At 37.4% G+C, this 22,697-nt stretch overlaps 1 protein-coding gene across 4 annotated transcripts in view; it reads right to left on the bottom strand.

The window, feature by feature from the left end:
- Window positions 1-221: 221 nt before the first annotated feature.
- Window positions 222-22,697, bottom strand: part of BAZ1A (bromodomain adjacent to zinc finger domain 1A) — a 64,209-nt gene continuing 41,733 nt past the window's right edge. For 2 of the 4 annotated variants that reach the window (XM_053945106.1, XM_053945108.1), the window contains 13 exons: window positions 22,583-22,696; window positions 21,846-21,970; window positions 19,638-20,246; window positions 16,900-17,063; window positions 16,568-16,722; window positions 13,910-14,058; window positions 9,154-9,234; window positions 6,378-6,625; window positions 6,044-6,267; window positions 4,303-4,772; window positions 3,129-3,271; window positions 991-1,078; window positions 222-477 (listed from right to left, as the gene is read on the bottom strand). In XM_053945106.1, the coding sequence (XP_053801081.1) occupies window positions 287-477; window positions 991-1,078; window positions 3,129-3,271; window positions 4,303-4,772; window positions 6,044-6,267; window positions 6,378-6,625; window positions 9,154-9,234; window positions 13,910-14,058; window positions 16,568-16,722; window positions 16,900-17,063; window positions 19,638-20,246; window positions 21,846-21,970; window positions 22,583-22,696 (2,761 nt within the window). In that variant the 3' untranslated portion in view covers window positions 222-286. The remainder of the gene's footprint in view (window positions 478-990; window positions 1,079-3,128; window positions 3,272-4,302; window positions 4,773-6,043; window positions 6,268-6,377; window positions 6,626-9,153; window positions 9,235-13,909; window positions 14,059-16,567; window positions 16,723-16,899; window positions 17,064-19,637; window positions 20,247-21,845; window positions 21,971-22,582; window position 22,697) is intronic. The other 2 variants (XM_053945107.1, XM_053945109.1) reach the window with 1 other exon arrangement.

Here is a 22,697-nt window from a genome sequence, read left to right as displayed (position 1 = left end):
TATCTGGACACATGAATGTATTAAAAATGTACAAAACCTCTGTAAACCAGTACTGTATCCAGTACATCTATCAAAATTATTAGACACTGAATAAAACTGTAGCAAAGGTAATCTTTCCTACATTCTCCTGAGTGCTTAATATTATATTGAGAATATAGTGCAGGCCACACTTCAAGGTGGTTAAACAGTTGTTATTGCTTTAAATAGACATGACGACTGCGTAATTTAACAATCCATTTTAATGAATGTAATAAATTCCCTCAAAAAATCCTTTGGAAGGCAGAGGTTAGATTCGTGACTTCTTCGCCGCGGGAGCGGTGTGGTCCACGTTACCAGATGTGATTGGAAGTCCAAGCTTTTGAGCCTGAATGTGGAAGAAAGCTTGAAGTCTAGTTCCAGCTTTTGCTTCACTTGTGTTACGAGGGTTGTATTCAAAGCAGTTCGAAAACATCAGCTCAATATCTTCAATGAATTCAGCTAGGGAATAAAATAAATTAATTTAGCATGTTTCAAGTCATCAGACAGCAGTCTGACAAACCATATAAATTAGTACAGTGATCCTATGCAGAGCTGCAACACAAAGATGTCTTTACGTCTATCAAGTTTCTATCACTATCAGTGCTGTTCCGTGTCAACATTCTTCAGTTTCTCTGATTATCAATACAGGAAATACAAATCAGAGACAGGAATAACAGTACCTTTTCTAATTATTCCATCAGTGTCATTCATTGATATTAAAGGTTTGAGAATTACCAGAAGTTTTATAGCTGCCTATTTCTTATCTATGTATGTTAGTAGGAAAGGAACTATGTTCAACAGATTTTATTTAAAAAATATTATTAACAGCTCTTTTAAAAAACCCAAAACCACAAAACCCCAAAGCAAACACCATTTCAGCTTTCTAAACATCCAACACAGTTCTATTTTAGGAAACGCATTAAAAGTGAGAGAACATGGTACAATATAACCCTTTCAATAAATAATACTTACATGCTAACTTATATTCACATTTATTCACTTTTTCACGGATTATATTTAAGGCAATAGGTTTTTTGATTATATCATAGTAGTCTGGTACCTAAAAAAAAAAATCCAAACAAGATTCATGGACAAACAAATGGAAGCTTAAATTCTGCCTATGTAAAACATTGAAGCAAATAACGTATCAGCAAAAAGCATTTAGGTTTTGCTTTTAAATAAACAGAGGAGTCCTACACAACTACCTTCATTCCCTGAACTGAACGCTACTTTTCAGGCACTGCTTTTTTTTCCCCCATCATTTAAGTAGCAGATTACAACAAACATTAGCCAGCAATTTAATAACTAAATCTACTCCTAAATGCCCTGTGAACAACTGTAAGAAAATTGCATGAGCAGATAAGCATTATGCTGTCCCAGTGATTCCCATATGTCGAGTACAAAAATTATTTTCAATATTTTTGACTTTTTATTTTTCCTGTAATATATTACAATGTTAAAAGCTATTTAATCATGAGTAATACCCATTTTGACTTCACCACTATTCATTGAGAATTCAGAGATTCCATTTGCTTGTGTTGAGGAGCAGCAAGCAGGAGACTGTACACAAGTACCAGAGAGAAACCGCCACTCCAGAACAACGTCCATGGGATCAAGAGTCAGGGGAGGAAAAGGATGGCCTAACCTGTAAGTGTACTCATCATTTGGATCCAATTTTGAATCCCAGTAAGCACCAAGTCTAGGGTGACTGTCTCACAAAGTGGGGTGGGAGAAGCAACAGAAAAGGTATCTGATCCAAACATGACTTCCCCTCCTCCAAGGAGAGATACCCACATGCACTATCATGTATGTTTTAAAACCAAGTTTTTGGTTATGGCATGTAATTTTACTCTAGATCAAGTGCAACCTGCAAACGAACCTGAAGGAAGAATTAGTAGAGAAACATAATTAAATTTACATGTTTTTCATTTCTTTCCCTTTAGGAGTGCTGTTTGTGTAATTACCAAAAAGAAAAGTATATTTCTCTTTCCAGCTTGCTGTACACTGCTCATTCAATGTATTCTTTACATTGTCTTAAAGGCAGCTAAAAGTTTAAACCAAAATATCTATCATGATGAAGAAAATCTGGGTCAGGTATGGATTTCTCCTTCCATCTATATAGAGACTATCCCTTAGTGATTGATTCAGGCAAACCAGAATGCACTGAATTCTAGCAGTTTAGTTTCGGCATCAAAATTAAGTTGAATTCTCCATGTTTCCCTGCATTCACCAGATTCTTGCCCTTCCCAACATAATTCCAATACTCTAGTAGGCAGTCACTAATCTCCATTTCATTCAGAATTCCTCTCCTCCTCTACGCTTACTTTGTTCATCCACATTTGTACATCATTCTCTTTGTCCAGCTAGATTAATCCTTCCAACTATTTGTGACTCTGAACTCACTGTTTCAGGTCTTCATTAAACATCTATCATTGCTGATTTTAGCAGAGCTCTTAAACACCAAATGCTAGATCCTCAAGAATGCCTGTGCAGAGTTGCCCCAGAGGGCTTGGAAAGGACAGGCACTTTGGCAGGGTCAGATAGCTCCAGCAGTGCCTTACAATGGACAAGCCAGTGCAGCCTGCAGAAAGCAGCTTTGGGAAGTTTTGCTGTAGTAAAAACCTCTTTGGGTACCCACATTATCATCCAGTATTTTGAAATTTAAACAAGAGGGAAATTAAGAATGAAGCTACAGAATCATCTTTTTACTACATTATAGTTAAGATCAGCGTGAAGTTGTTTCTATCTTATTATTTATTGCAGGTCTCTTCTCAGAAGGTCTTTGCATAAATTAAAGATTAATTCAACTAATTAATTAATAACCACAAGTTTACCTTTAGCAGTCGGGTGCTCTACTTATTTGGTTGGGTTTTTTCAAACCAAAGCATTTCACGTTTTAAAATGCCCAATGAAAAGTGTATTTAAAATTTTGCCAGTACTACATCAGTTTTAGAAGTTATTTCTGGCACCAAATATCTGAGCTGAAATGGAAGAGTTCTCCTGAATCCCACTGGTTGGCTCTATCCCCCTGTTTGCAGCATGCTGTAGGTTTACCAGCAACAAGTTGAACTCTCAGCCATTACTGTTCCCTCTACAGCTCTGTCAGTTACCTGGATTTTGGAAACCAGTTTCATGAAAGGCCAGCTGTCATCATGCCGCACCAGTTCCACTATGAGCTGTTCAAAAGCTGAGAGTTCATGGACTCCACCCTGACGTCCTGAACTTCTCCTGTTCAATACTGGAGGAGATGATTCTGGAAAAAAAGACAACCCAACACCCCACCAGATAAAAATTAAAGCCTGACAAGTAAAATAAAATTTAAAAAAAAATTTAAAAAAATTTGAAACACCATTATTTTGGGGCACTAAAACTGTAGTTTAAAAACACAAGGCATGTAGTTTGGCCTAAAGTATTAACTATACTTCAGTCTCATCATTTACTACTAAAATGTCTCTCTTGTCATACAAAATGCTAAGTACCAGGCCTTAGCTGGGTGCCTCCTCCATTGTATTACTTTTGGATGTGATTTTTTTTTTTCCACTGATTTCAATCTTAAAACAATTTGTTAAACACTTGAAGAAAAGCCTTGTTAGAGAAAAAAAAGAATAAGCTGCCTGCTCCGAACTTTTACTCTCACAAAACCTCTATTCAGACTGATTTTATCTGCTTTCAAGAGTAGTCAGCAGGGTAGTTGAAGGAAAAGCTCAGAAATTCTGAATAGTGACAGACAGAAACAGTGAAGAATACAAGGCTGCTACACTGGAGTGCAAGCTCTTTTACACTCTTTAGTCTCACACTGGGTCCTTTTTGTTTTTAAAAGGTATTGTATCTTTCCAAGTATTTCCTTACCATCAAAGTATTACCTTAACAAGCAAGGACACTGTTAGCCCTATACCAGGCAGACAACATTTTTCTTCTGGTAGCAGTTTCTTGTTCTGTGTGTATATTCCCAATTTCGCTACCTTCCCTCTATCTGTGTTCTTCACTGTTTAATTCTTTAATAAAATAAAATCATAAAAGCTACAAATAAACATTTGCATTTGCATGGGTTAAGGCACTTCCAAATTTTCTATCCACTTATTATAGAGCATATTGTGTGCAAATATGAAATTTCAAATACAGATACAATAAATCTCAGATGGCTGAAAATTTTAAGGTTCACTTTTGTCACTGTGGAAGAAAAACTGCCTTCAACCACTACTTATAGTCTCCATGCTCTACCACACCAATATTTTAGCAAGGAACAGAATGTGGATTTTGCTGTGATAAACATATTTCTCTAACCTGTAGATTGTCGTTTTCTGCCTCTTCTCTTGGGTTCGGCAACAGGAAGAGAAACCTTTGAAGCAGAAACTGGAAATTTCCTAAGCTGTTCACCAGGGTCTGCAGTATCAACAATTCTAAACCCAAGAGAGTTGGAAGGGCTGTTTCCCAGCGTGTTATCAGCACACTTTCTTCCTCTTCGTCTTCTTCGAGGACTGATTAACTCCACAAAAACATCTGCTTGTAATGAACTTTGGCTCTGACGAGTGGTCCGGCTATTAAGTCTTAAAGTGGGCTTTGTCACTGCTGAAGACGCTGATTTTATGTTTCTTAAACCCCTTCTGGTAATTTTTGATGAAGATTCAATTTGCTGGCTCCGAGAAGTGTATCTTGCCTGACGTTGGCTGTTTTGACTTGAGAACGGATTGTTGAGCTTGGCTGCTCTCATTTTTAATGGAAACTTGACCTGAGATCTTCCTTGCTTTGATGGGCTACAAAGTGAACAGTTATGTTTATTTATTCCAAAATTCCATTCGTCTCTTTTCCCTCAGTTTTTTAATTCAGCATTTAAAAACCCCAGCCATTCAAGGTTGAACTGGTAAGCAGCTGCCTTGCAACCTGATGCAGTCACCCATAATTACCATTATCTTAAATACTCCTCTGGGGTCACTTAATGAAATATTATGTAGAGTACATACCTTAAAAAAATGCTCAGAATTCCAATCACCTTTTCAGCTTATGCAACAGAAATTCATTCATTGGAGCACAAGCTATCAATTTCTTTATATCACTTATTTCTCACAGCAAGTGTTAACTACTAGGATTTCTGAACATTATCATCAGCCACGTAAATAAAATGCAGTTGTACAATGCTACTTGTAAGAATTATGCTCTGGTCAAGGTTTATAACTAATACTCAAGACTCCCTTTACAGGAGAGAGACAAGATCCCAAAGATAAATTTATTTCCTGAGGAGATGCATATTCTCTTCAACTACTGAATCTCAACTGTCAGAGTTGTAAATAACCTTGCTTTAGTCAATTCAAAAGACTGTACAAAAAAGAGAAGAAAAATACTTGGAGACCAGAAAAGTTTCCTTCAATTTTTATGTTGCTGGCATGCGTATCAAACCACATTTTTATTGAAATGATCACTTTGTATTATTTAGTTGATTGTGTAGTGTTTTTTTGGTTGGTTGTTTCTCAAGGAAGTTTTCCTGGGTTGTTTGTTTGGGTTTTGTTTGTTTTGGTGGTGTTATTGTTCAGGGGGCTTTTTCAGTGGGTAAGAGTGGTTTGGTTTGTTTGTTGGCCTTTTTTAAACAGCTACTGCATTAGTCCTCAAGCCTTCCCAATGTCGCGTGGCCTCTGATAGATTGCTTTCTCTAATGTTCTAATACTGTATGCATCTAGTCCTCCAAAATTCAAAAGTGGACAAAAGTAACTCCCGGTTTTCTCCAGAAAACCTTTACTGTTTGAAACTCTCTTCACTTCACATTCAAACAGTATTTGTACAGAACTGCAGCTCTGATGGCCTTCTCTCACCCATACATTCAAAGCTGGAATTTTTATCCTGAAAAGTGAACCCAAGTCCAGTAGCCCTAGCTTTTGTCAGTATTAGATCTTTTGGTAAGAGCCAAATTCACAACAAGGTACCATTTTTCTAAAAATAAACATCTTTTTCAAACTGGAGTTTTAAGATACATGTTTATGTGAACAATTACTCCAAATAATGATCAAGATGATATTTTAACAAGTCTACTTACCTTATCTCTTCCTCCTCTTGAGATTCATCCTCCTCATCTTGCTCTTCTTCATAATGCTCCTCCTCACTTTGTCCCATCTCATCATAGTTTGCTTCTTCTTCCCCTTCTAGTTGTTCAGCAGTCTCTTCATCACTTTCCACAGAAGGTCTCTGTCTGGAGGAGAGGCGTCTAGAGCGCTGTTTTGGTCGGCACTCTGGGCAAAACCAATCTCCTTCAGGAATGACCTAGAAACAGAAGGGGAAATTAAGAGAAAAAGCGTTAGCAATATGCAAGTACATTGTAAGAACGATTCAAGTCCTGTATGCAAAGGAAGCAGTTCTTTCTTCTGAGATACCTTCAGCTTGGGCCTGATGCAGTAAGTGTGATATCCTCGGTCGCAGCCATCACACAGCACCATGCTTTCTGCATCGCCTTTCTTCCGACACACTTTGCAGCGAGCATTGAGGATGGACTTGGACCAGATGACACTTCGATCCAATGTCGACAGGTGAAGGAAGACTTGGGACAAGCTGGTAGAAGAAACAAGTGACTCTCTCCAGCGATCCAGAACTGTTTTATAGGACCGTCCACCATCACTGGCATCTTCCATTGAAGAAGGGGATTTAAAAAAAATAAGAATAAAAATAAGAATTAAAAAAAAAAAAAAAAAAAACAAAAAACAAAACAAAAAAAAAAACAAAACTCCCACAGAATTATCAAACTTCTTTTTCAAATATCCAGGTTAATCTAGAATAAGAGGTAATACTCTTGACTGTCAGACAGCAAGTAGCAAACTGGGATAGTAATTCAACCTTTGTCTTATCTCTTCAGTACTGGAGTATTTTCTCCATAGTTTCCAAGATGCTGGAGGCTTTAAGATTTTACTCTTCAATAGCTATTCAACTTAGAACTTGCATATACATAGGTCATTAATAAGACAGTAAACTCAGATATCAACCTGGAAATCTAATTTGATTCAATTTATAAAGTATAAAACATTACTTAAGATCATGAAAAAATGATCACATGTCCAATTTACCTTCCTTTGTATTTACATCTGGAAATCCCAAAATGTTTAAAGAAAGTACCTGAAACTTCACTGGCAAAGAACAGCTTGAAGGGCGCTTTTCACCCACACTTGCTCCAGTACAGTCTACCAGAGAGCCTTTCAGCCTTTTGCCCATGCCTCACTGCCTTCCTTCCTGCCCTGCACTCTGTCTTCACAAGCATCTGCATCTCTCTGTGGCTGACCAGATTGGGGGACTGACCCGGATGAAATATAATTGTTTCCTTAATACCTTTTATGCAATGTAGCACACAGGAGGGACCTGTGGTGCACATCAAGTGTCAAGCCAAGTAACACCCGAGTTCCTAATTAAGTTTAAAACAAACAGGGGAGGGAACAGGGCTGAGAAATTAGATGGTATTTTCAAATAGTTTTGGTTTGCAATCCAGGCCATAGAAGCAGCCACACAAAGACATACACTGAATAGCGAGGGGGCAGTACTGAATTGGAATGGGCAGCTGGGAACTAGAGAAGCAAACAGGGTGTTTGAGAACCTGAGAGAAAATAGAAGGTATAACTGACACCCTGCACTGCTGCTGCTGAGCAGAAAGCTGATTTCTCTATTGAAGCCAAAAGTTATTTTTTGCATTTTAAAGTAAGAGAGTTTGAGGACAGGAAGAGACAATACAACAGTGCTTTTGGTTATGGAGATGTCTGCAGACTTCCCTTCTAAAAGTGATAGTCCAGCTACTACTGCGTGATCTCAGTTGATTAATGATGCACTCCAGTACATAATACCACCCTGCTTGCTGGACTACTGACAGTGGGCACATGAATGACCTGTGATGCACCTGTCTGCCAGGATGCACCTATTCTCAGGAATAGGAAAAGATCTAATAACAAATAAAATGAAAGAACAAAAATGAGACTAATTGCTCTCCTGGCAAGACCATTCTGCCTTCTCATCAACTGGCTGCCAGGATTTGTCGAATTTTGCATACATTTGCATTAGCAGCAAGCAGCACAAGAGAAGTGATTGGAGAAGGCAGAGGATAAACAGGCAACACAGCTTCATAAATAAAATACAGGCACTTCTGAACTGCAAACCTGTATTTCCTAACATTTCCTATTACTTAGACCTTAGACTTCCTGTGTTAAGTTCAGTTTTCTGAAGACAGTAGAAAAGGTACTTTTCACAGCACTGCAATGTATGTCCATGAATTTTTTTTTTAATTTAGTAGGAAAATTAAAATTACTTAAATCGTATTTTTACTGTAACTCTTAAAAGACACTTTATCTGAAGCATATATATAGTCTGGTAAGCATTTCTTTGGCTAACAATGACAGCTTGAGCATTATTACTTTTATTTGGAGGTTATTTTCAGCCTGGATTGGCTCACCAATATAGTTCATCACACAACACAACAAATATATTGGAACTGTGAATTTGCAGAGTAAGAAGAGATGAAAATTACTGATCACAACCTGCTTCAGCATGTCCTGCTGCTGAAACAAAGAAGCCAAACAATACCCACTGTTTCAGATCCCAATTTGTAAAATAAGAATAACACTTTTTTCTTCCATCCATCATCTTTCTCATTTATATTGTTAACTCGGAGGGAGAAATGGCCTCTTTCTTTGTATCTGAGCAGCTCTACACTGCGCAGTGGGATACCCTTCTGTCAGCTAAGTCCTCCAAGCCTTGCTACAATGCAAATGAAGTCATTTGACAGATCTATGCACTCATCTATCAATAGCTAATTGAGTTCAGCAAAGGGTTTTCCATTTTAGTTTTTCTAGAAAGGATATGCAGTTGCACAATGCTGTGAAGTTTCAGAAAAAATGGGGACATTAAAAGAAAGGGGGAAAAAAACCCAGGATTATGTGAACAGGCAGATTTTGATCCCGAAGTGAAAAAAAAAATACAGTTCTTTATCCCTGGTTGCAGAAACCTTTTTCTTAGTTTTAAATATTTGAGCTGTATTTGTTTCATGTTTAAATCTTTGGCTTCAATACCTTCAATGTAAGGAAGTGGCTACAAAATTAATTAAAAAACAATAAAAAAGAAAACCTGATATTCAATGCTTTCTAATTCTTAGCAATACAAGTAACATTGAAAATTTACCATCTCTCTGACTAGTCTTGTCTTTCACTCTCTTCCTCCTTTTATACCCCCAGTGGTGCCTTTCATCATCTTCTGCATTACCTAACATTAAATTCATAGAGTTATTTAAAATACCTTTTTGAAGCATGGGAGATTATTTTTTAATTAATTTTTATATTTCATAAATGTGTAGTCTAAAAACATGACTGGAACAGTGGTTCTCAATATGTGCAGACAGAGAAGGCAGACAGTGAAGGGTAAGGGAATACTGTGCATGGATGAATTGCACATCCCAGTGTTTACTTTGACTCCCTACTACAAACAGAATGCTTGAACTAAAAGCTCTGAATCCTACCCTGCCTTACCTTTCTGTCCATCTCTGGTGCAAATGGCCATAGGAGCAGATACTAACCACAGGTTTCTCTCTCAGCAAACAATTTGTTTGGTCTGTGCTACCACAAACCTCCTCACAGCTCAAAAAATGTAGCCAGGTTATGGGCACAGTTCTCAAGGACCAAAAGAAATAGTTCCTCTGTCCACTTGAAACAATGTATTTTGGATGTTTTTGTGCAGGTGTGTTCTCAAGTATTAAAATGATTAAATTAACCTCTCAGGAAGGAAGAGCCATGGTCAACCTCCTCTGCTCCAATTACAAGGCACCTTCTTTGACTGTCTTCTCTGAAGAGTAAACAAAAATTCTTTATCATAAAAAAGCCCATTTCCACCATTGCTGCCTCTGCTCATGAAATTCTGCAGGGAAGTAATGAAAGCATAAGAAAAAAGTATGTGCATATACCTATCATATCCCAGGATACTTTTGGAAAATGTCTGATGTTATTATGAGGACAATTATAAATAGGAAAGGAAACAGCTTTGGGAGTACAGGAAACAAAGATAAAATCTAAAAAGAAAGGAATTGAATAAAGACAAGCAAAAAGGAACAAAAAAAAAAGTTGGTTTGGTTTTGTTTTTTTTTTTTTTTTTTGTCATGCAAGAAGTGCATGGAATGAGTTACAAAGCAGGTAAATGGTTCTGTCAGTCTCAAAGGTGCTCCCATGAGTTAGAATCCAACCTTTTGCATGGAAATCTGAAGGATGCTTAAATGACTGAAGTCCTGAACTAGTGCAGAAGGCAGACTTTTTTGTGGATGCCTCACTGAACTCCAGGGCAACCAAATCACTTCACCATTTTATACCTCAACTTTCACATCTCTGTAAAAGGAATGATGAGACCTATTACTGCAGTGCAAAGTATTTTGAAATGTAAGGAAGAGTAAATTTATATCAAAAGAGAAGCAAAATTCATAATAAAAACTGCTTGTATTGCTTCCTTCTCAGACAGTTTTTTTCTGAGAAGCAGCACTTCAGAGTTTCCTTCAAACAACTATTGAAAAAAGAAAAAGGCTTTTTTACATCTTAACTCTGAAATTTTGGCAGGAAAACAATGTACGCAACTGCACTCCCTCCTTTCCATGAGTCTCCTGTAACATAACCTTGGGCTGCACTGAAGGAAGAAAAGCCAAATTTTTCTAGTAATATTTAATGAAAGGATTTCAAAAAGACAATTCATAATTAAGAAATGCATACAATTTAAATCATGTTGAATTTGATCACCAGACAACAGAAGATCAGTGGGCATCAAGCAGTTTTGTGAAGCTGAAGGGGCCATTTCTGGGGTTTCCAGATCTCCTTTCACATTGCTATCTTCTCTGTCAGTCTTTTCTTGCTCTTCCACTTGAACATTTGCTATGCACCTCAACTCTAAACCTATCAGAATCACCAGCAAGGCTCTTGGCAGCCTGATAGAGCCTCAAACAAAAACGGAGCTGAGAGGAGCAGCTGGTCCTTTTATTGCTGTGCTGGGTCCCTTTGTCTGCTCTGCACCCTGGAGGCCACCAGCATAAACCTGCCAGTGACTGCAGGGAATTTCAGTGTGCTGGCTTTAGGACTAGCAGCCATAATGAAAACTAAAAATTGTTAAGTATGGCTCCATTCCCTAAAAGGAACAGAGCAGAGTAAAGGGAGGGATAGAGAGGGCAAAGAAACTTTGCAGTGAAAACAAGAACTGAAATACTGACAAAGGCAGCATTTTCAGTGTGGTTTAAAGCAGAAATGCAGGGGCACTCTTTTTACTGCAAGTGTTCCCCTGTACTGCTACCAAAATGTAACTCCCAGCACTTGCTTGACTTCCAATATTTTTACTTCAATGGTCACTCAATCAGCCAAAAAAGATGGGATTATCAGATTTCACAGGAGAAACAGATATGCAAGGCATTTTGTCTAGGGGAAGTTCCCTTACATAACTGGAACGACTATTACAAAAAATCCCTCCCGTTAGAAAAAAAAACCCCAAACGAGTGCAGAGACACAGTAATCTATATAAGAACAATTAAACAAAACCAAAAATTCCTCAAACTAAACCCCAGTGGTTACAAACTTGAGAGTTAATTTTTATCCTCAGAAAGCTGTTGGTCACACTTTAGAGGGGCCAGGGAAAAAAATACATCACAGCTTTGAGCACACAGCAGTCCTGAAAAACAAGTGTCCACTTTTCATTAAAAGGTTTAGTGGCACTACAAACACCTCCTTGTCAAGTTCAGTAGAGAACTTTTCTATGTCTGTTGTACATATACAATCTTGCCTTCATTCAGATTCACCTCCTGCTAAAAGCAGCCCATTACGCAACTGAAAACATGAGACATTTGGCACCAAAAAGCAAGAGGGAACCTGACACTGTCACTTAATGATTAGGGCAGCAAGCCAGACCAGAGGATACCTGGGATCCTTCCCGCTCCTCAGCGATGTAGGTTATTCTATACATTACTGTAATCTTAGAGCAGTAGCATTTTTCACAGCAGAAGAGATGCACGGGCACATTACAGTAAACAAACATCAGAGATTTAAGACATGCAAAACACATGTATTTGCTTTCCTTATATACTCCCTTTGTCACTCAGTACAAAATATCTAAGAGAACAGGATTTCCAAGTTAAAAAAAAGTCAACACACCATCATTCCAAAGGTAAGGTAAAAACATGAACCAACGTAAGATTATGGCAGAGTTGAAACCACCAAAAAGAAGACAGAAGACTGCTAAAAAACTTTTTTTCCAGTATTTCTGGGGCATTTTTCTTCTTTCAGTCTTTTTCCTCTAACTCAGAATGCACGATCAATGGCCACAGCCTGCCAATAACTATGTTTTTCCCCTTAGGGGAATAGTAAACTTACAACTGTCAGCAAGGGGCTGCCAGCAAAGTACTCTCAGACCTCGTATGGAAATGGAGGCATACAATGCACAATGTATTTACAACTTCTACATGAAAAGTAGGACAAATGCTAGAAACACTGTCAATTAACTGTTGCACAGGTTGCAATCTAGTCATATAGCAGGAAATAAGCTGTATCATGCCTGGCTTGGAAAGTGCAGACGTATTTGAGTTAACCAAACACTCAGCCACGTAAAGCTTTTAAACAGCTGCAGTTTCAACTATTCCTGTGCTCTCCCCTTTCATCTCAATCATTTGCTGCACTTCCCTCTTCTAGAGGTCATCACACCGATATCAAAAGCTTGTGGAAGGGAACCCATGGCCACATGTCAGTCTCTGGCACAAATCTAGCTCAAAGCCATCTTCAGTGGCAACTGATACCCAGACAGCAGGCTCCATGCAGGAGCAGCCAAGATGCAGAAACAACTTCAGGTCAACTGCACCAACAGGGCATTAACATCTTGTGTTAACACACCAAAACCTGCATTTTTGTCTTCAACTACTACAGCAGAGTCTGCCAGAGCAGAAGGATTTTATACACAGTGATTATCAAAGGAGAGTATCAGGGTGTGTAGTAGTCGCTGCTCTGAGGACCCTGGAAAACCAGAGGTGAGAGGTAAAGCAGCCCAGCAAGCACAGAGCACAGCTCGTGCCCAGTGTGCCACCAAGACAGGAAGTCTGACCAAGACAGCCACCTTGGGAAGGAGAAACCATCTTTACACATTTCTCTAAGATCAGAGTCCACTTCTGAATTGCAAAAGGATCCTAAGGAATCCAGACCTGAGGGATCATGGGAAAACAAACTGACTTTATGCACTTTGGATCCTCTCTCTCACCTCTGGAGCCTCATCACAGGAAGCCAAGTAAGAAATATGTGTCAAAGTCAAGCTATAATCCTGCTTTGGTTTAAATTTTTCTTTCAACCTTTTATTTCCAAGTTTTACAGCACAAACACAAAACCTGAGAATTGTAATGTTTGCAGTGTAAGTATTTCCTATACTTTACTGTAAGTATTCTGTTATTGCTGAACAGGGTGATCCAGGCAAACTAGGTCTATATTGCTTCCACAGAAACAGTATAAAAAGAAGCAAACATTTTTGCAACCTAGAATTGCATGATATACTGGCCTCAAAAGTAATTCTGAATTACAGAGTTCCCCCAGAAAGTTTGAACATTTCTTCCTAAGGGTACAATCTGTCTCCCAATGCATCAGTATAACTGTAGCACCACATAAACAAAGTCACTGAAAAAAAAATCTGTGTTAAATAAACATGCATTTAAGAATTTGCTTGTTAGTTAATACCTTTTTTATATATATAAAAATATATATGTGAGTGTGTTAACTTTTTGTTCTTTTCCCCAAGATGTCCTTCCAAAGCATCCAGTCTTACAAATAAAGCAAGTGGGTTTGGGGTCAGGGGTCTTACTGCAGTGTTGGGGTGGATGTGTTTGGTTTGTAAGTCACAAAATCTTACACAAGACTAGAGACATAGTTTCAATTCTGAGACTTACCAAGAGGTGCTTTGAGAAACCTGCGTTCAATTCCTTGCTCTATCTGAAGCAGTGCAGATGCCAAGTAGTGGACCACATTACTGACTGGCTGAGGAGTACTTGTGCTTGTTGATGCAGCACTTGGAGCTTCGGTTTTTAACCCAAGGAGTCTAGAAGAGTAATGTTTTAAATTATCTTTGAAGTCTCTGAACTTAATATCAGAGATACTTGCAAATGTATCTACAGAAGCTTCTTATTTTAACTTCATGTACATGCATGGATTACTGACATGAACAGATACTACACAGTGTGATGAGCTATCCTAGTGCTTATGTTTGCTCAGCTAGCCTAGTTGATCTAGACAAATTAACTTTACGTAAGAGTTAGATAAATTACAAGAAATGTGAATGACAAACTTCAAAACCATTAAGATTGCCAGAAAATCTAATGTGTCATCCATCAGCTAGTTTATGACAGACTTCTGTGAAGAACAGAGTCCCAATAACTCTTCAGTGAAAACACTTCCAATGGCAAAGTGTAGCCTTTTAGAACACATCCACCTGCAGTTCAACTACATCTTCAAAAAGACTTTTGAAAAGAAAATAAAAACCAAAGTAATTGTTAAATGTAAATCAAGAATTGTTAACTTGTACGTCCTCATCCTTGAAGGATCTTTATAAAATACTTTCATGCAAGGGTGGTTAAAAAACCTCCCAAACAATAAAAAAAAACCTAAAAAAACCCTGAAACCAATCAAACAAACCCCACAAACAAACAAGCAGACCACCAAAGAGGTAGTTTTCCAACAAAACAGGACCAAAAGACTAAGTAATTTCAAAATGTAGCCAATCTTTCTGAACCACAAACATTAAGTAATGTGTAGGAGAGCAGCTCACACCACTTAAAATAAAATTCCATTTCTACTTGGGATTTATAAAAAATTAACTAATTAAAACTGTCTGGATTCTGCCTTATTCTTGTGAATAAGCAATGCTTTTGGTTGTCCCTGTTCTTTTTTCACACTTAAAAGCCGTTCATTATATTTTGCAGTCACACACATTTTGAGAGCCTGAAAGCAAACAGAAAGAAAGCTGCGTAGTTATTTACATTTCACTAGTCAAACTCCAAGGTCTTAATGAGATGTCACTTGCTCTGAGGTGGATAAAAAGCCCCACATCAAAAACAATCTGTCACATGATTTCAGAATCCCATAGTCTGATTTAATATGCAAGACTTTATTAGAATAGACTTTATTCAGAAACTCTGGTGGAGTCAGTATCAAATGGAAAAAAAATAAGCTACAAAGTTCTTCAGTTGAATTGAAAGTTGGCAATGGAACAAGTAGCTAATGTTTAAGTGGAAACAGATACATTTTAGCTTCTTAGTTAAAACAGTGGAATACTTCTACAGTGTGGTTTTCAGGAACCGAATGTCTGTAAATTGTGTGATTAATATAAAGGATGACCCTATCCATTTTGCATGGAACTAGAGAACTCTGACTCAAAGGACAGTCTTACAGGAACATTCTAATTCACAGTGAGAATGAGAACTGAAATAAACCGGGAAGAAAACCTGAAGAACTTCAAATTTGTAACATCCAACACAGCACTCATTAGTCCACTCAGAAATACAGCTTTTATAGAAGTCTAACAGCAGAAATGTCACAAAATACATAAGGCAAACAGTATGTTAGTACAATGACTGTCTCAAATGAATCTTTTTTCCTGAAGTATTTCAATATTCACACCCTATCAAGAGATACAATTTTATATGCATTAACTATATTAAGCTAGACCTTTATTTCTGACAAGTATGCAACTTGTGAGAATTAAGAATTTGGAAATCTTCACCATTTCTGTGATTTCTGAAGTTTGATTTACAACAAGAACTGCTATCACAGAGCCACATCTGTCTTACATGTTTAAAAACCAAACACTACAAAATACTTTACAGCTACAACACTGTAGGATTTGAGGTCTCCTTCCTTTCACTATGCTGCAGTTTGCTCCACAGGAGTATTATCATTCCTGAAGTTGTAAAATCACATCTCAGTTTTGCTGCTATGCTTAAAGTTAATCCAGACCATGGCCTGCTGCCCTGGTGGTTCTTACTGTGACTCACGAGTTAAGTGAACCGCCCAGTTCAACCAGAGATTAGTTACTATGACCATTTTTCCTTTTCAACACCCCTACTCTTTTCAGAAATTGAAGTGTTTTTGATTTTGTTATTGCGTTTGGTGGTTTTTGGTTTTGTCTCTTGTTGGAGGTTTTTTTGTTTGTGTGAGGTTTTTTTGGTTTGGGTTTTTTGGGGGGGAGGTTCTTCTGGAAAACACATCATCAGTTGCCAGTATAATTTTTCCCTGCATTTAAAATTACTTCAAAATGAATCCACATGTTCCTTCTTTGATAATTAATGTTTACTTTGAGCAGTGTAGTATCTGAACACTGAAAGATGTAAAAACTGATGCCTTAGTCTTATATGGCAATAGAACAGCATCATTTACAGACTATAAACCAAAGTAAAATCCTGCATTTTAAAATTTACAGTCTTAAAAATCACAACGTGGAAGAATTTGAGGGTAAAAATAATTTGAAGGTCAAAAAGTCCCCAGCCAAACAAAGCCAGAGCACTGCTATAAAACTCAGAGAGAAGAACCATTATTTAAACTATAGCTCTTACCTGTCTTTCACAATAAACTTATCGTGATCATCAGTTTCCATTTCTTCAGATTCTTCATTCACAGTTTTAATAATGCCATTTTCTTTGTTTTCATCATTCAGAAACTCATATCTCCCATGTTCCAGGGCTGCTCTCCAAGCCTGTCTGTCTGTAACCTGAAGCAAACATACAAATTTGAGGTTTCTAAAGAATCAAAGAACACAAGCTTTTAGTACCCATTACTATCTACATTTAATTATGCTTTTAGTAAAACCACTGCATGCAAGAGTTCTCATTTAAGTTACAGACTTGATGGCACCACTATGTTCCTACATTCTACCATTTATAAATACCTTAATAGCCCCCAAAGTTCCTTGGTAGATCCTGTCCTCAATGTCCAAAAGAAAGTCCCTAAGTCTCAGTTCAAGCTGCTTCTCTGCAGATAGGTGAGATCCATCATGGACATTCTGCATCCTTCCCCGTCCTATAGGAGGTCTGACATCACTTTGAGGTTTTTCTGCAAGAAGAGCAAGTAATTTGGTGTTAGTAGATCTTGTTCCTTTAAAGCAGCAGTTGGCAGAAGAACAATAGTACAAGACAGAACAAGCTGAATATATGGGTTCAAAATTCCCTTCTCGTAGCTAGGTGCCAACACCAACATCTGTGCCAACTAAGGAATCTGATTCAACCAAGCAGGGTAATGATGACCAATAGATGATTGGCATCCACTCAGAACAACTCATGAGAGAAATCCTTGCTAATTTAAAAGTAGCTCTTTTGTCTTAAAATTCTTTTGAAAATAGTAGATAAGTAACACCAGCCTTGCTCTAAGTGCAAGGAGGAAAAAAAGAGAGAATAAAGTCGCATTTCTATTATTTGATTTTTCTTACTTTACAAGCGAACTCTTCAACTGTCTTTCCTGCATGTATCTTTATCATAAAAACACTTAAAATAAGCCTGTGCAACTGAAAATCATAAACCCTAACAGAACTAGACAAGATAAAATCTTTTTTAAAAAACTAACCTTAAAACAAAACGATAAGATGATACAGGCACAGACAAGACTGACTGTGTCCTCTAATTAAAGGCAAGGAAAAAAGGATCAAGACAAGAAGATAATTTATGAAAACAAGGTGAGAGCTGATGATGATGGGCTTTCAAGTGAAACCCTACTCCCAAGAGAACTCAAAGTTCATGCAAAAACTCAAAAGCCACAGGAAAGAGCTGAAAGTCTGCCCAAATCCAAAGTTAGTGCTTGCAAGTCTGCATCAGTGGTGAACATTTTTGTTCACAGGATTGACCTTAAAATCTTTGAGTGCAGTGATAAGAAGGTACATGCAACACCTTAAGAGGTATTTAATAAATAATATGAATAAATCTGTTGCTAAGAAAGCACAGGATGAATTTCTAGGGTGCTCTCAATTGCTGAAACAATTCCCTGTAACTGAAAACAATCATGCAAGCACTTTCAAAATGTAGACTAGCAACTCTAATGCCTGGATGTGGGAAAGGTCCTTTTTGGTTTAAAAGCAAAGAAGAAACGCAGTATTTTTTCTTGAGAAGAACTAGAAAAGCAGCAACTGCTTTTCAAATAATTGACAAGGAGAATTTAGTGGATACTGGAAGGAAATCAAGTAACAGCACATACCAATTTTATTTCCATGCTCTTTTGAGCAGGAACTGGAAAAGGCAGAAACGCAGCCTACAGCGCAGGAGAATCCCTCTTGTCCTACAAGTCATTTGAGTGAAGGCAATAGGGCAGCATCTGGAGTCCACAGCAGAAAAGCTCCCAACACAGTACATCTACATGTGGCTATTTATCCCTGCTTATCACACAGTGGTGTGGCACCACTGGTATTGGACCACGGCATTTGAATTTTCTTGATCTCTAGTCAAGTGAAGTTCAAAGCTGCTTCTCTTTTTTTTTAATGAAAGTCAATGCTATTCTAACATTAAAAGAGAAGAAAAATCTGTGACTGTGGACATCAAGTTGCTTCAGAGCAGAAAGCAACACACAAAATACAGATAAAGGCGCAGCGATTAAGAAAATAAGGAACCTTCTGATATGTTTGTGTACAAACACAAACATATAAGAAGATGACGGAGATTTTTGTACCAAAAAACCCCAATATAGAAAAAAGGCCTCAAAAAAAGGTTAATTATGATGCAAAAACTCTGTCCTGTGCTAGTTTCCACCAAAAGAAATGTTAGATCAGTTATAAATTTAGCAGTATCTGATGTGCTCACAGCATGTCCTAGCATACCCACTCCAGGAAAACAGAATTTGTGGCTGCTGTGAATAATATTCCCTTACCCCAGTACAGATAACCCTAAATCCTCAAGGTAATTTGTCATAATTAAAAACAAAATGCAATTTCTTAAACGTTACCCTAGGGAGTCTCACTTTGGTAACATTGTCTGCCCATCAACATGCTATAAGCAAGCCAGCTGTAAGCCTGTATGTGCAGAATTTTATCAGTGATTGGAGCCAATGCCTTGCTAATAAATGGCAAAATACTTGGCTAGGAGAAAAAGGAAACAGCCCTAAATCCTAGGTCTAGGATGGTGTTCAGTACACTCCTATGTTTAAAAACCCATAAAAACATCTGCTATCCTGCTGCTTCCTTCTGCACTGAGTGTCTGCCAAAGGAAAAAAAACCCAGAAAATAATAATATCACAAAATGCCACTGCACTGATGTTAATCCATGTAACAACCAACACAGCTACATGGCTTTTGAGCACGTATTAACTTTTATTCCCTAGTTTATCTTTTTTCCAAAGCTAAAATTACTTCCTGAAGTTGTCTGTTTAAAAGCCAATCCTGGTTTACTAAGCAGTAAGATCACAGAAAAATTACTTTTTTTTACCATGAAACACCAGAAAATACACAAAGGTCTGTTAAGCAGGGAGAAAAAAAATATGCAAAGCAGGAAAAAAACCAAATGTGTTTTTTTCCATCAAGTGAAAAAGTGCTTAAGAATAATTCTTAGATCTTAGAAATTACCATTAAATTAGAACTAGAAGTTTCTGTAATATCATATAGAAGTTTTATCTGTAGAAGCAAATTAAAACCAAGAACCTTTCATTTACCTGGAATATGGAATTTCTCCACAGGAAAACTGCTTAGTTGTTCATATATTCTACTTTTCTCTTGTAAAAGAGTTTCTTTTAAGGCACTCTCCCTATGTCCTCGGGAATTGAGAGCCTCTAGGAGTTGGTCCAGTTGTTCCCGAGAACTGTAAAAGCACCAACGGTTTGGTTTGTATACTGGCCTTGGCACCTCTACGACAACACTGGTATGTGAATCTTGGTCAATATTGGAGGTAGATTCAGAGGATTTCAAAGACTCTCCAGTTTTACTGAATACCTGAGGTTCATTTGTGCAAGACTGTCCACTATTCTGAAAGGAAGAGGTTCGAGGCAACAACATGTCTTCTGTGAGACCAGAATAGTCCTCCTCTACGAACAATCCAGGAACAGAAGGGAAAATCCAGTAGCGTCGGTACAGGCGGTCACGACCTAAGGGGGTGATATTTGTGCAGGCTGTTGCATTCTGAATCTTTTCTAACAGATCCTTCTCTTTCTTTTGTTGCTCCTGTTTTAAAGCTTCTTCATCTTCAGCAGTAAAAGGTTCACTCTTTTCACAAGTGGTCTCTTCTTGTCTTGTAAATTCTTTAAATCCATTTTGCCCTCTCCTTCCTAAAGTTAAAAGAAGTATAATAGCAATTAATTTATAATTTTTTTTAATCAAAAACTCAAGTAAAGGGCAGATTTTAGTTCTGCCCCTTTCTGGTTAACCAAACTTATACTGTCAAAGACCACCAGCTCAGTCAAGAGACAATATTGGTTTTATTAAAGGAAAAACTCAAGTTTTACCCATTCCCTAGAAGACTGGGTAACCATTTTAAATACACCTTCACTTCGCAGAAACTAGACTAAGACTCATTTACTGACACTGTCATCTTCAATATCATATAAAAAGAACCAGAATTTTAAGAAAGCAAAAATGTATAATAGAAACATCTTATAAGGATAAAATAAAATTCTAACAATTTCACTACTGAATACAAACTATGATCCAGGCATATTTATCATACTCAAAATTATCATCTTAAACCGCCAAAGGTCTCAAGAAAGACCAAAATCCCTCCATAGCAGCTTTTATGGCAAACTCAGGTATCTTGCATTTAAAAATTAAAGGAATCAAGTATCTACTATTATTTTCACCCCTCAATTTGTACCAGCTGAAAACATTTAGGTTCACATCTTTAGTTTACCAAAGTATTAAGTCCTGGTAGTCATCTAGACCAGTACTATGTCTCATAATTGATGCATGCAACCTGAAAGGTGCAGTCAACATTCAAGCTCTACATCTTTCCAGTGTGACCTTCAGTTCCCTAGTTGTATGAATGAAATAATAACACTTGTTTGTCATCCAGTCACAATGTTTCAAACATGAGTATTTGAGAAACCTGAAATTCTGTTTAAGAGCTCATTGCTTTTTCACGGCAAAGCTGTAACAAACACGTAAATCTGTATTACTGAATGACTCAGAATTTCCATTCCAGGTACTGTTAGGAACTGTACAAGTTTGCAACTTAAGTCCACAGTCATCCAGGATTTTCACTGGCACAGACACCAGCATGAAGCCATCCCAGCAGAAAGACACAGATGAGCTAGCAACCCGAAGCCATCAACCATTCTTCCTCCTGTGGTGACATCTATGTTTAGTTAGGAACAGCAGGCAGCACCATTTACTGCACTGCAGTTCCTACAAGCACACTGCTGAGGAAATTAAATCTAGGCATAAGTCTGGTTTTATTCTTGTATAGGAGGCATGCTGCTTCATTAACACAGGAAAACTACACCCAAATGCTTGATCTAATGTTTTCTTTTGAAATACCAGTTGGTTTTGCACTTTACTAAAAAATAAAAAAAAATTAAAAATATCAAACCCACACCATCTCCTATTAGATGAAGCTCCTACAACTCTCTCTCTGAGGGCAAGTACTTATAATGGCAACACCATAATGTTTTTTAGACAAAAGAAGAATCCACACAGCATGTATGGAAGACATGAAGAAACAGAAGTATGAAAGAACATACAGCTGACCATAAGAACTACACCAGGCTGGCTCAATATACTTAATAGCCCATTATGATCATGTTCAAGTTTGGGTTTGTTTCCTTAAAAGAAAATTACAGCAAAGATTGATGCTTTTACTATAAAACACAAGAGCTTGCCAGGTGCATGCATGCAGGTGCACAAGTACACAAACAAATTCATTACAGCATTACCTCTCCGTCGTTTTTTGTTTGGTCCCAGCTCTTCTTCATCCTCTGTGAGTGTGTCCATGTCTTGCTCTTTACGTTCCATCTCTTTGCTCTCTGTACTAGTATCAAGGTCCTCCCGTTCCTCCTCCCTGACACAGCAAAATAAACAAACAGTGTCTAACCAAGCATGCAATATAAGCTGAATGATAAAAAATACACAATAAAATATGGCATCTTTGACACAAAGAGTACTTTTATCTCCCAAGTACTTAACTAGTAAAATACCTATAATGCTCTGAAAAAAACCCAAAAGAAACCCACTGAACTGTGAATGTGAAGTTCTATATTAAGGACTAAAACTTGCTCTTTGGTACCAACACTTTCATTTGAAGAGTAGTATTATTATAATCAGATCATTTTTGGAGACATCTTAGTGTAGTTCTATTGCTGTATATTTTTTTTCACCCATAAGAAAAGTCTCCTTCCCAAAATGTGCATAACATTCTGTAAAATGCTTGTTACACATTTTTGCCTCATCTAGCAAATATAATTAATACTCTACAGAAAACCAGGCAGTTTTTACAAGGTAACTTTTTAACCAATTTACACCAGTATGAAGAAAAATAAATCAACATTAAGAACAATATACTTAAAATACAGCTTTGTATATGACCTAGTCAATGAAACTACACATGTGAGGTCCGGCCAGGAAGCTGAAAAGCGCTCTATGTTATACAACACAGTAATACTATGTATCATACCCAACAGATATTTCTACAGCAGGAATTCTTTGTTCCTCTTCTTTCAGCTTTTCTTGTTTCTCTTTCATTTTTAACTCTTGTTCTTTTAACCTTTCTTCTCTTTTCTTACGTATCC

The sequence above is a fragment of the Vidua chalybeata genome, chromosome 6, assembly GCF_026979565.1.
Source record: "Vidua chalybeata isolate OUT-0048 chromosome 6, bVidCha1 merged haplotype, whole genome shotgun sequence".
Classification (NCBI taxonomy): Eukaryota; Metazoa; Chordata; class Aves; order Passeriformes; family Viduidae; genus Vidua; species Vidua chalybeata.
The sequence above is the reverse complement of the archived record's forward strand: the minus strand, read 5'-3'. Positions and strand labels throughout refer to the sequence as shown.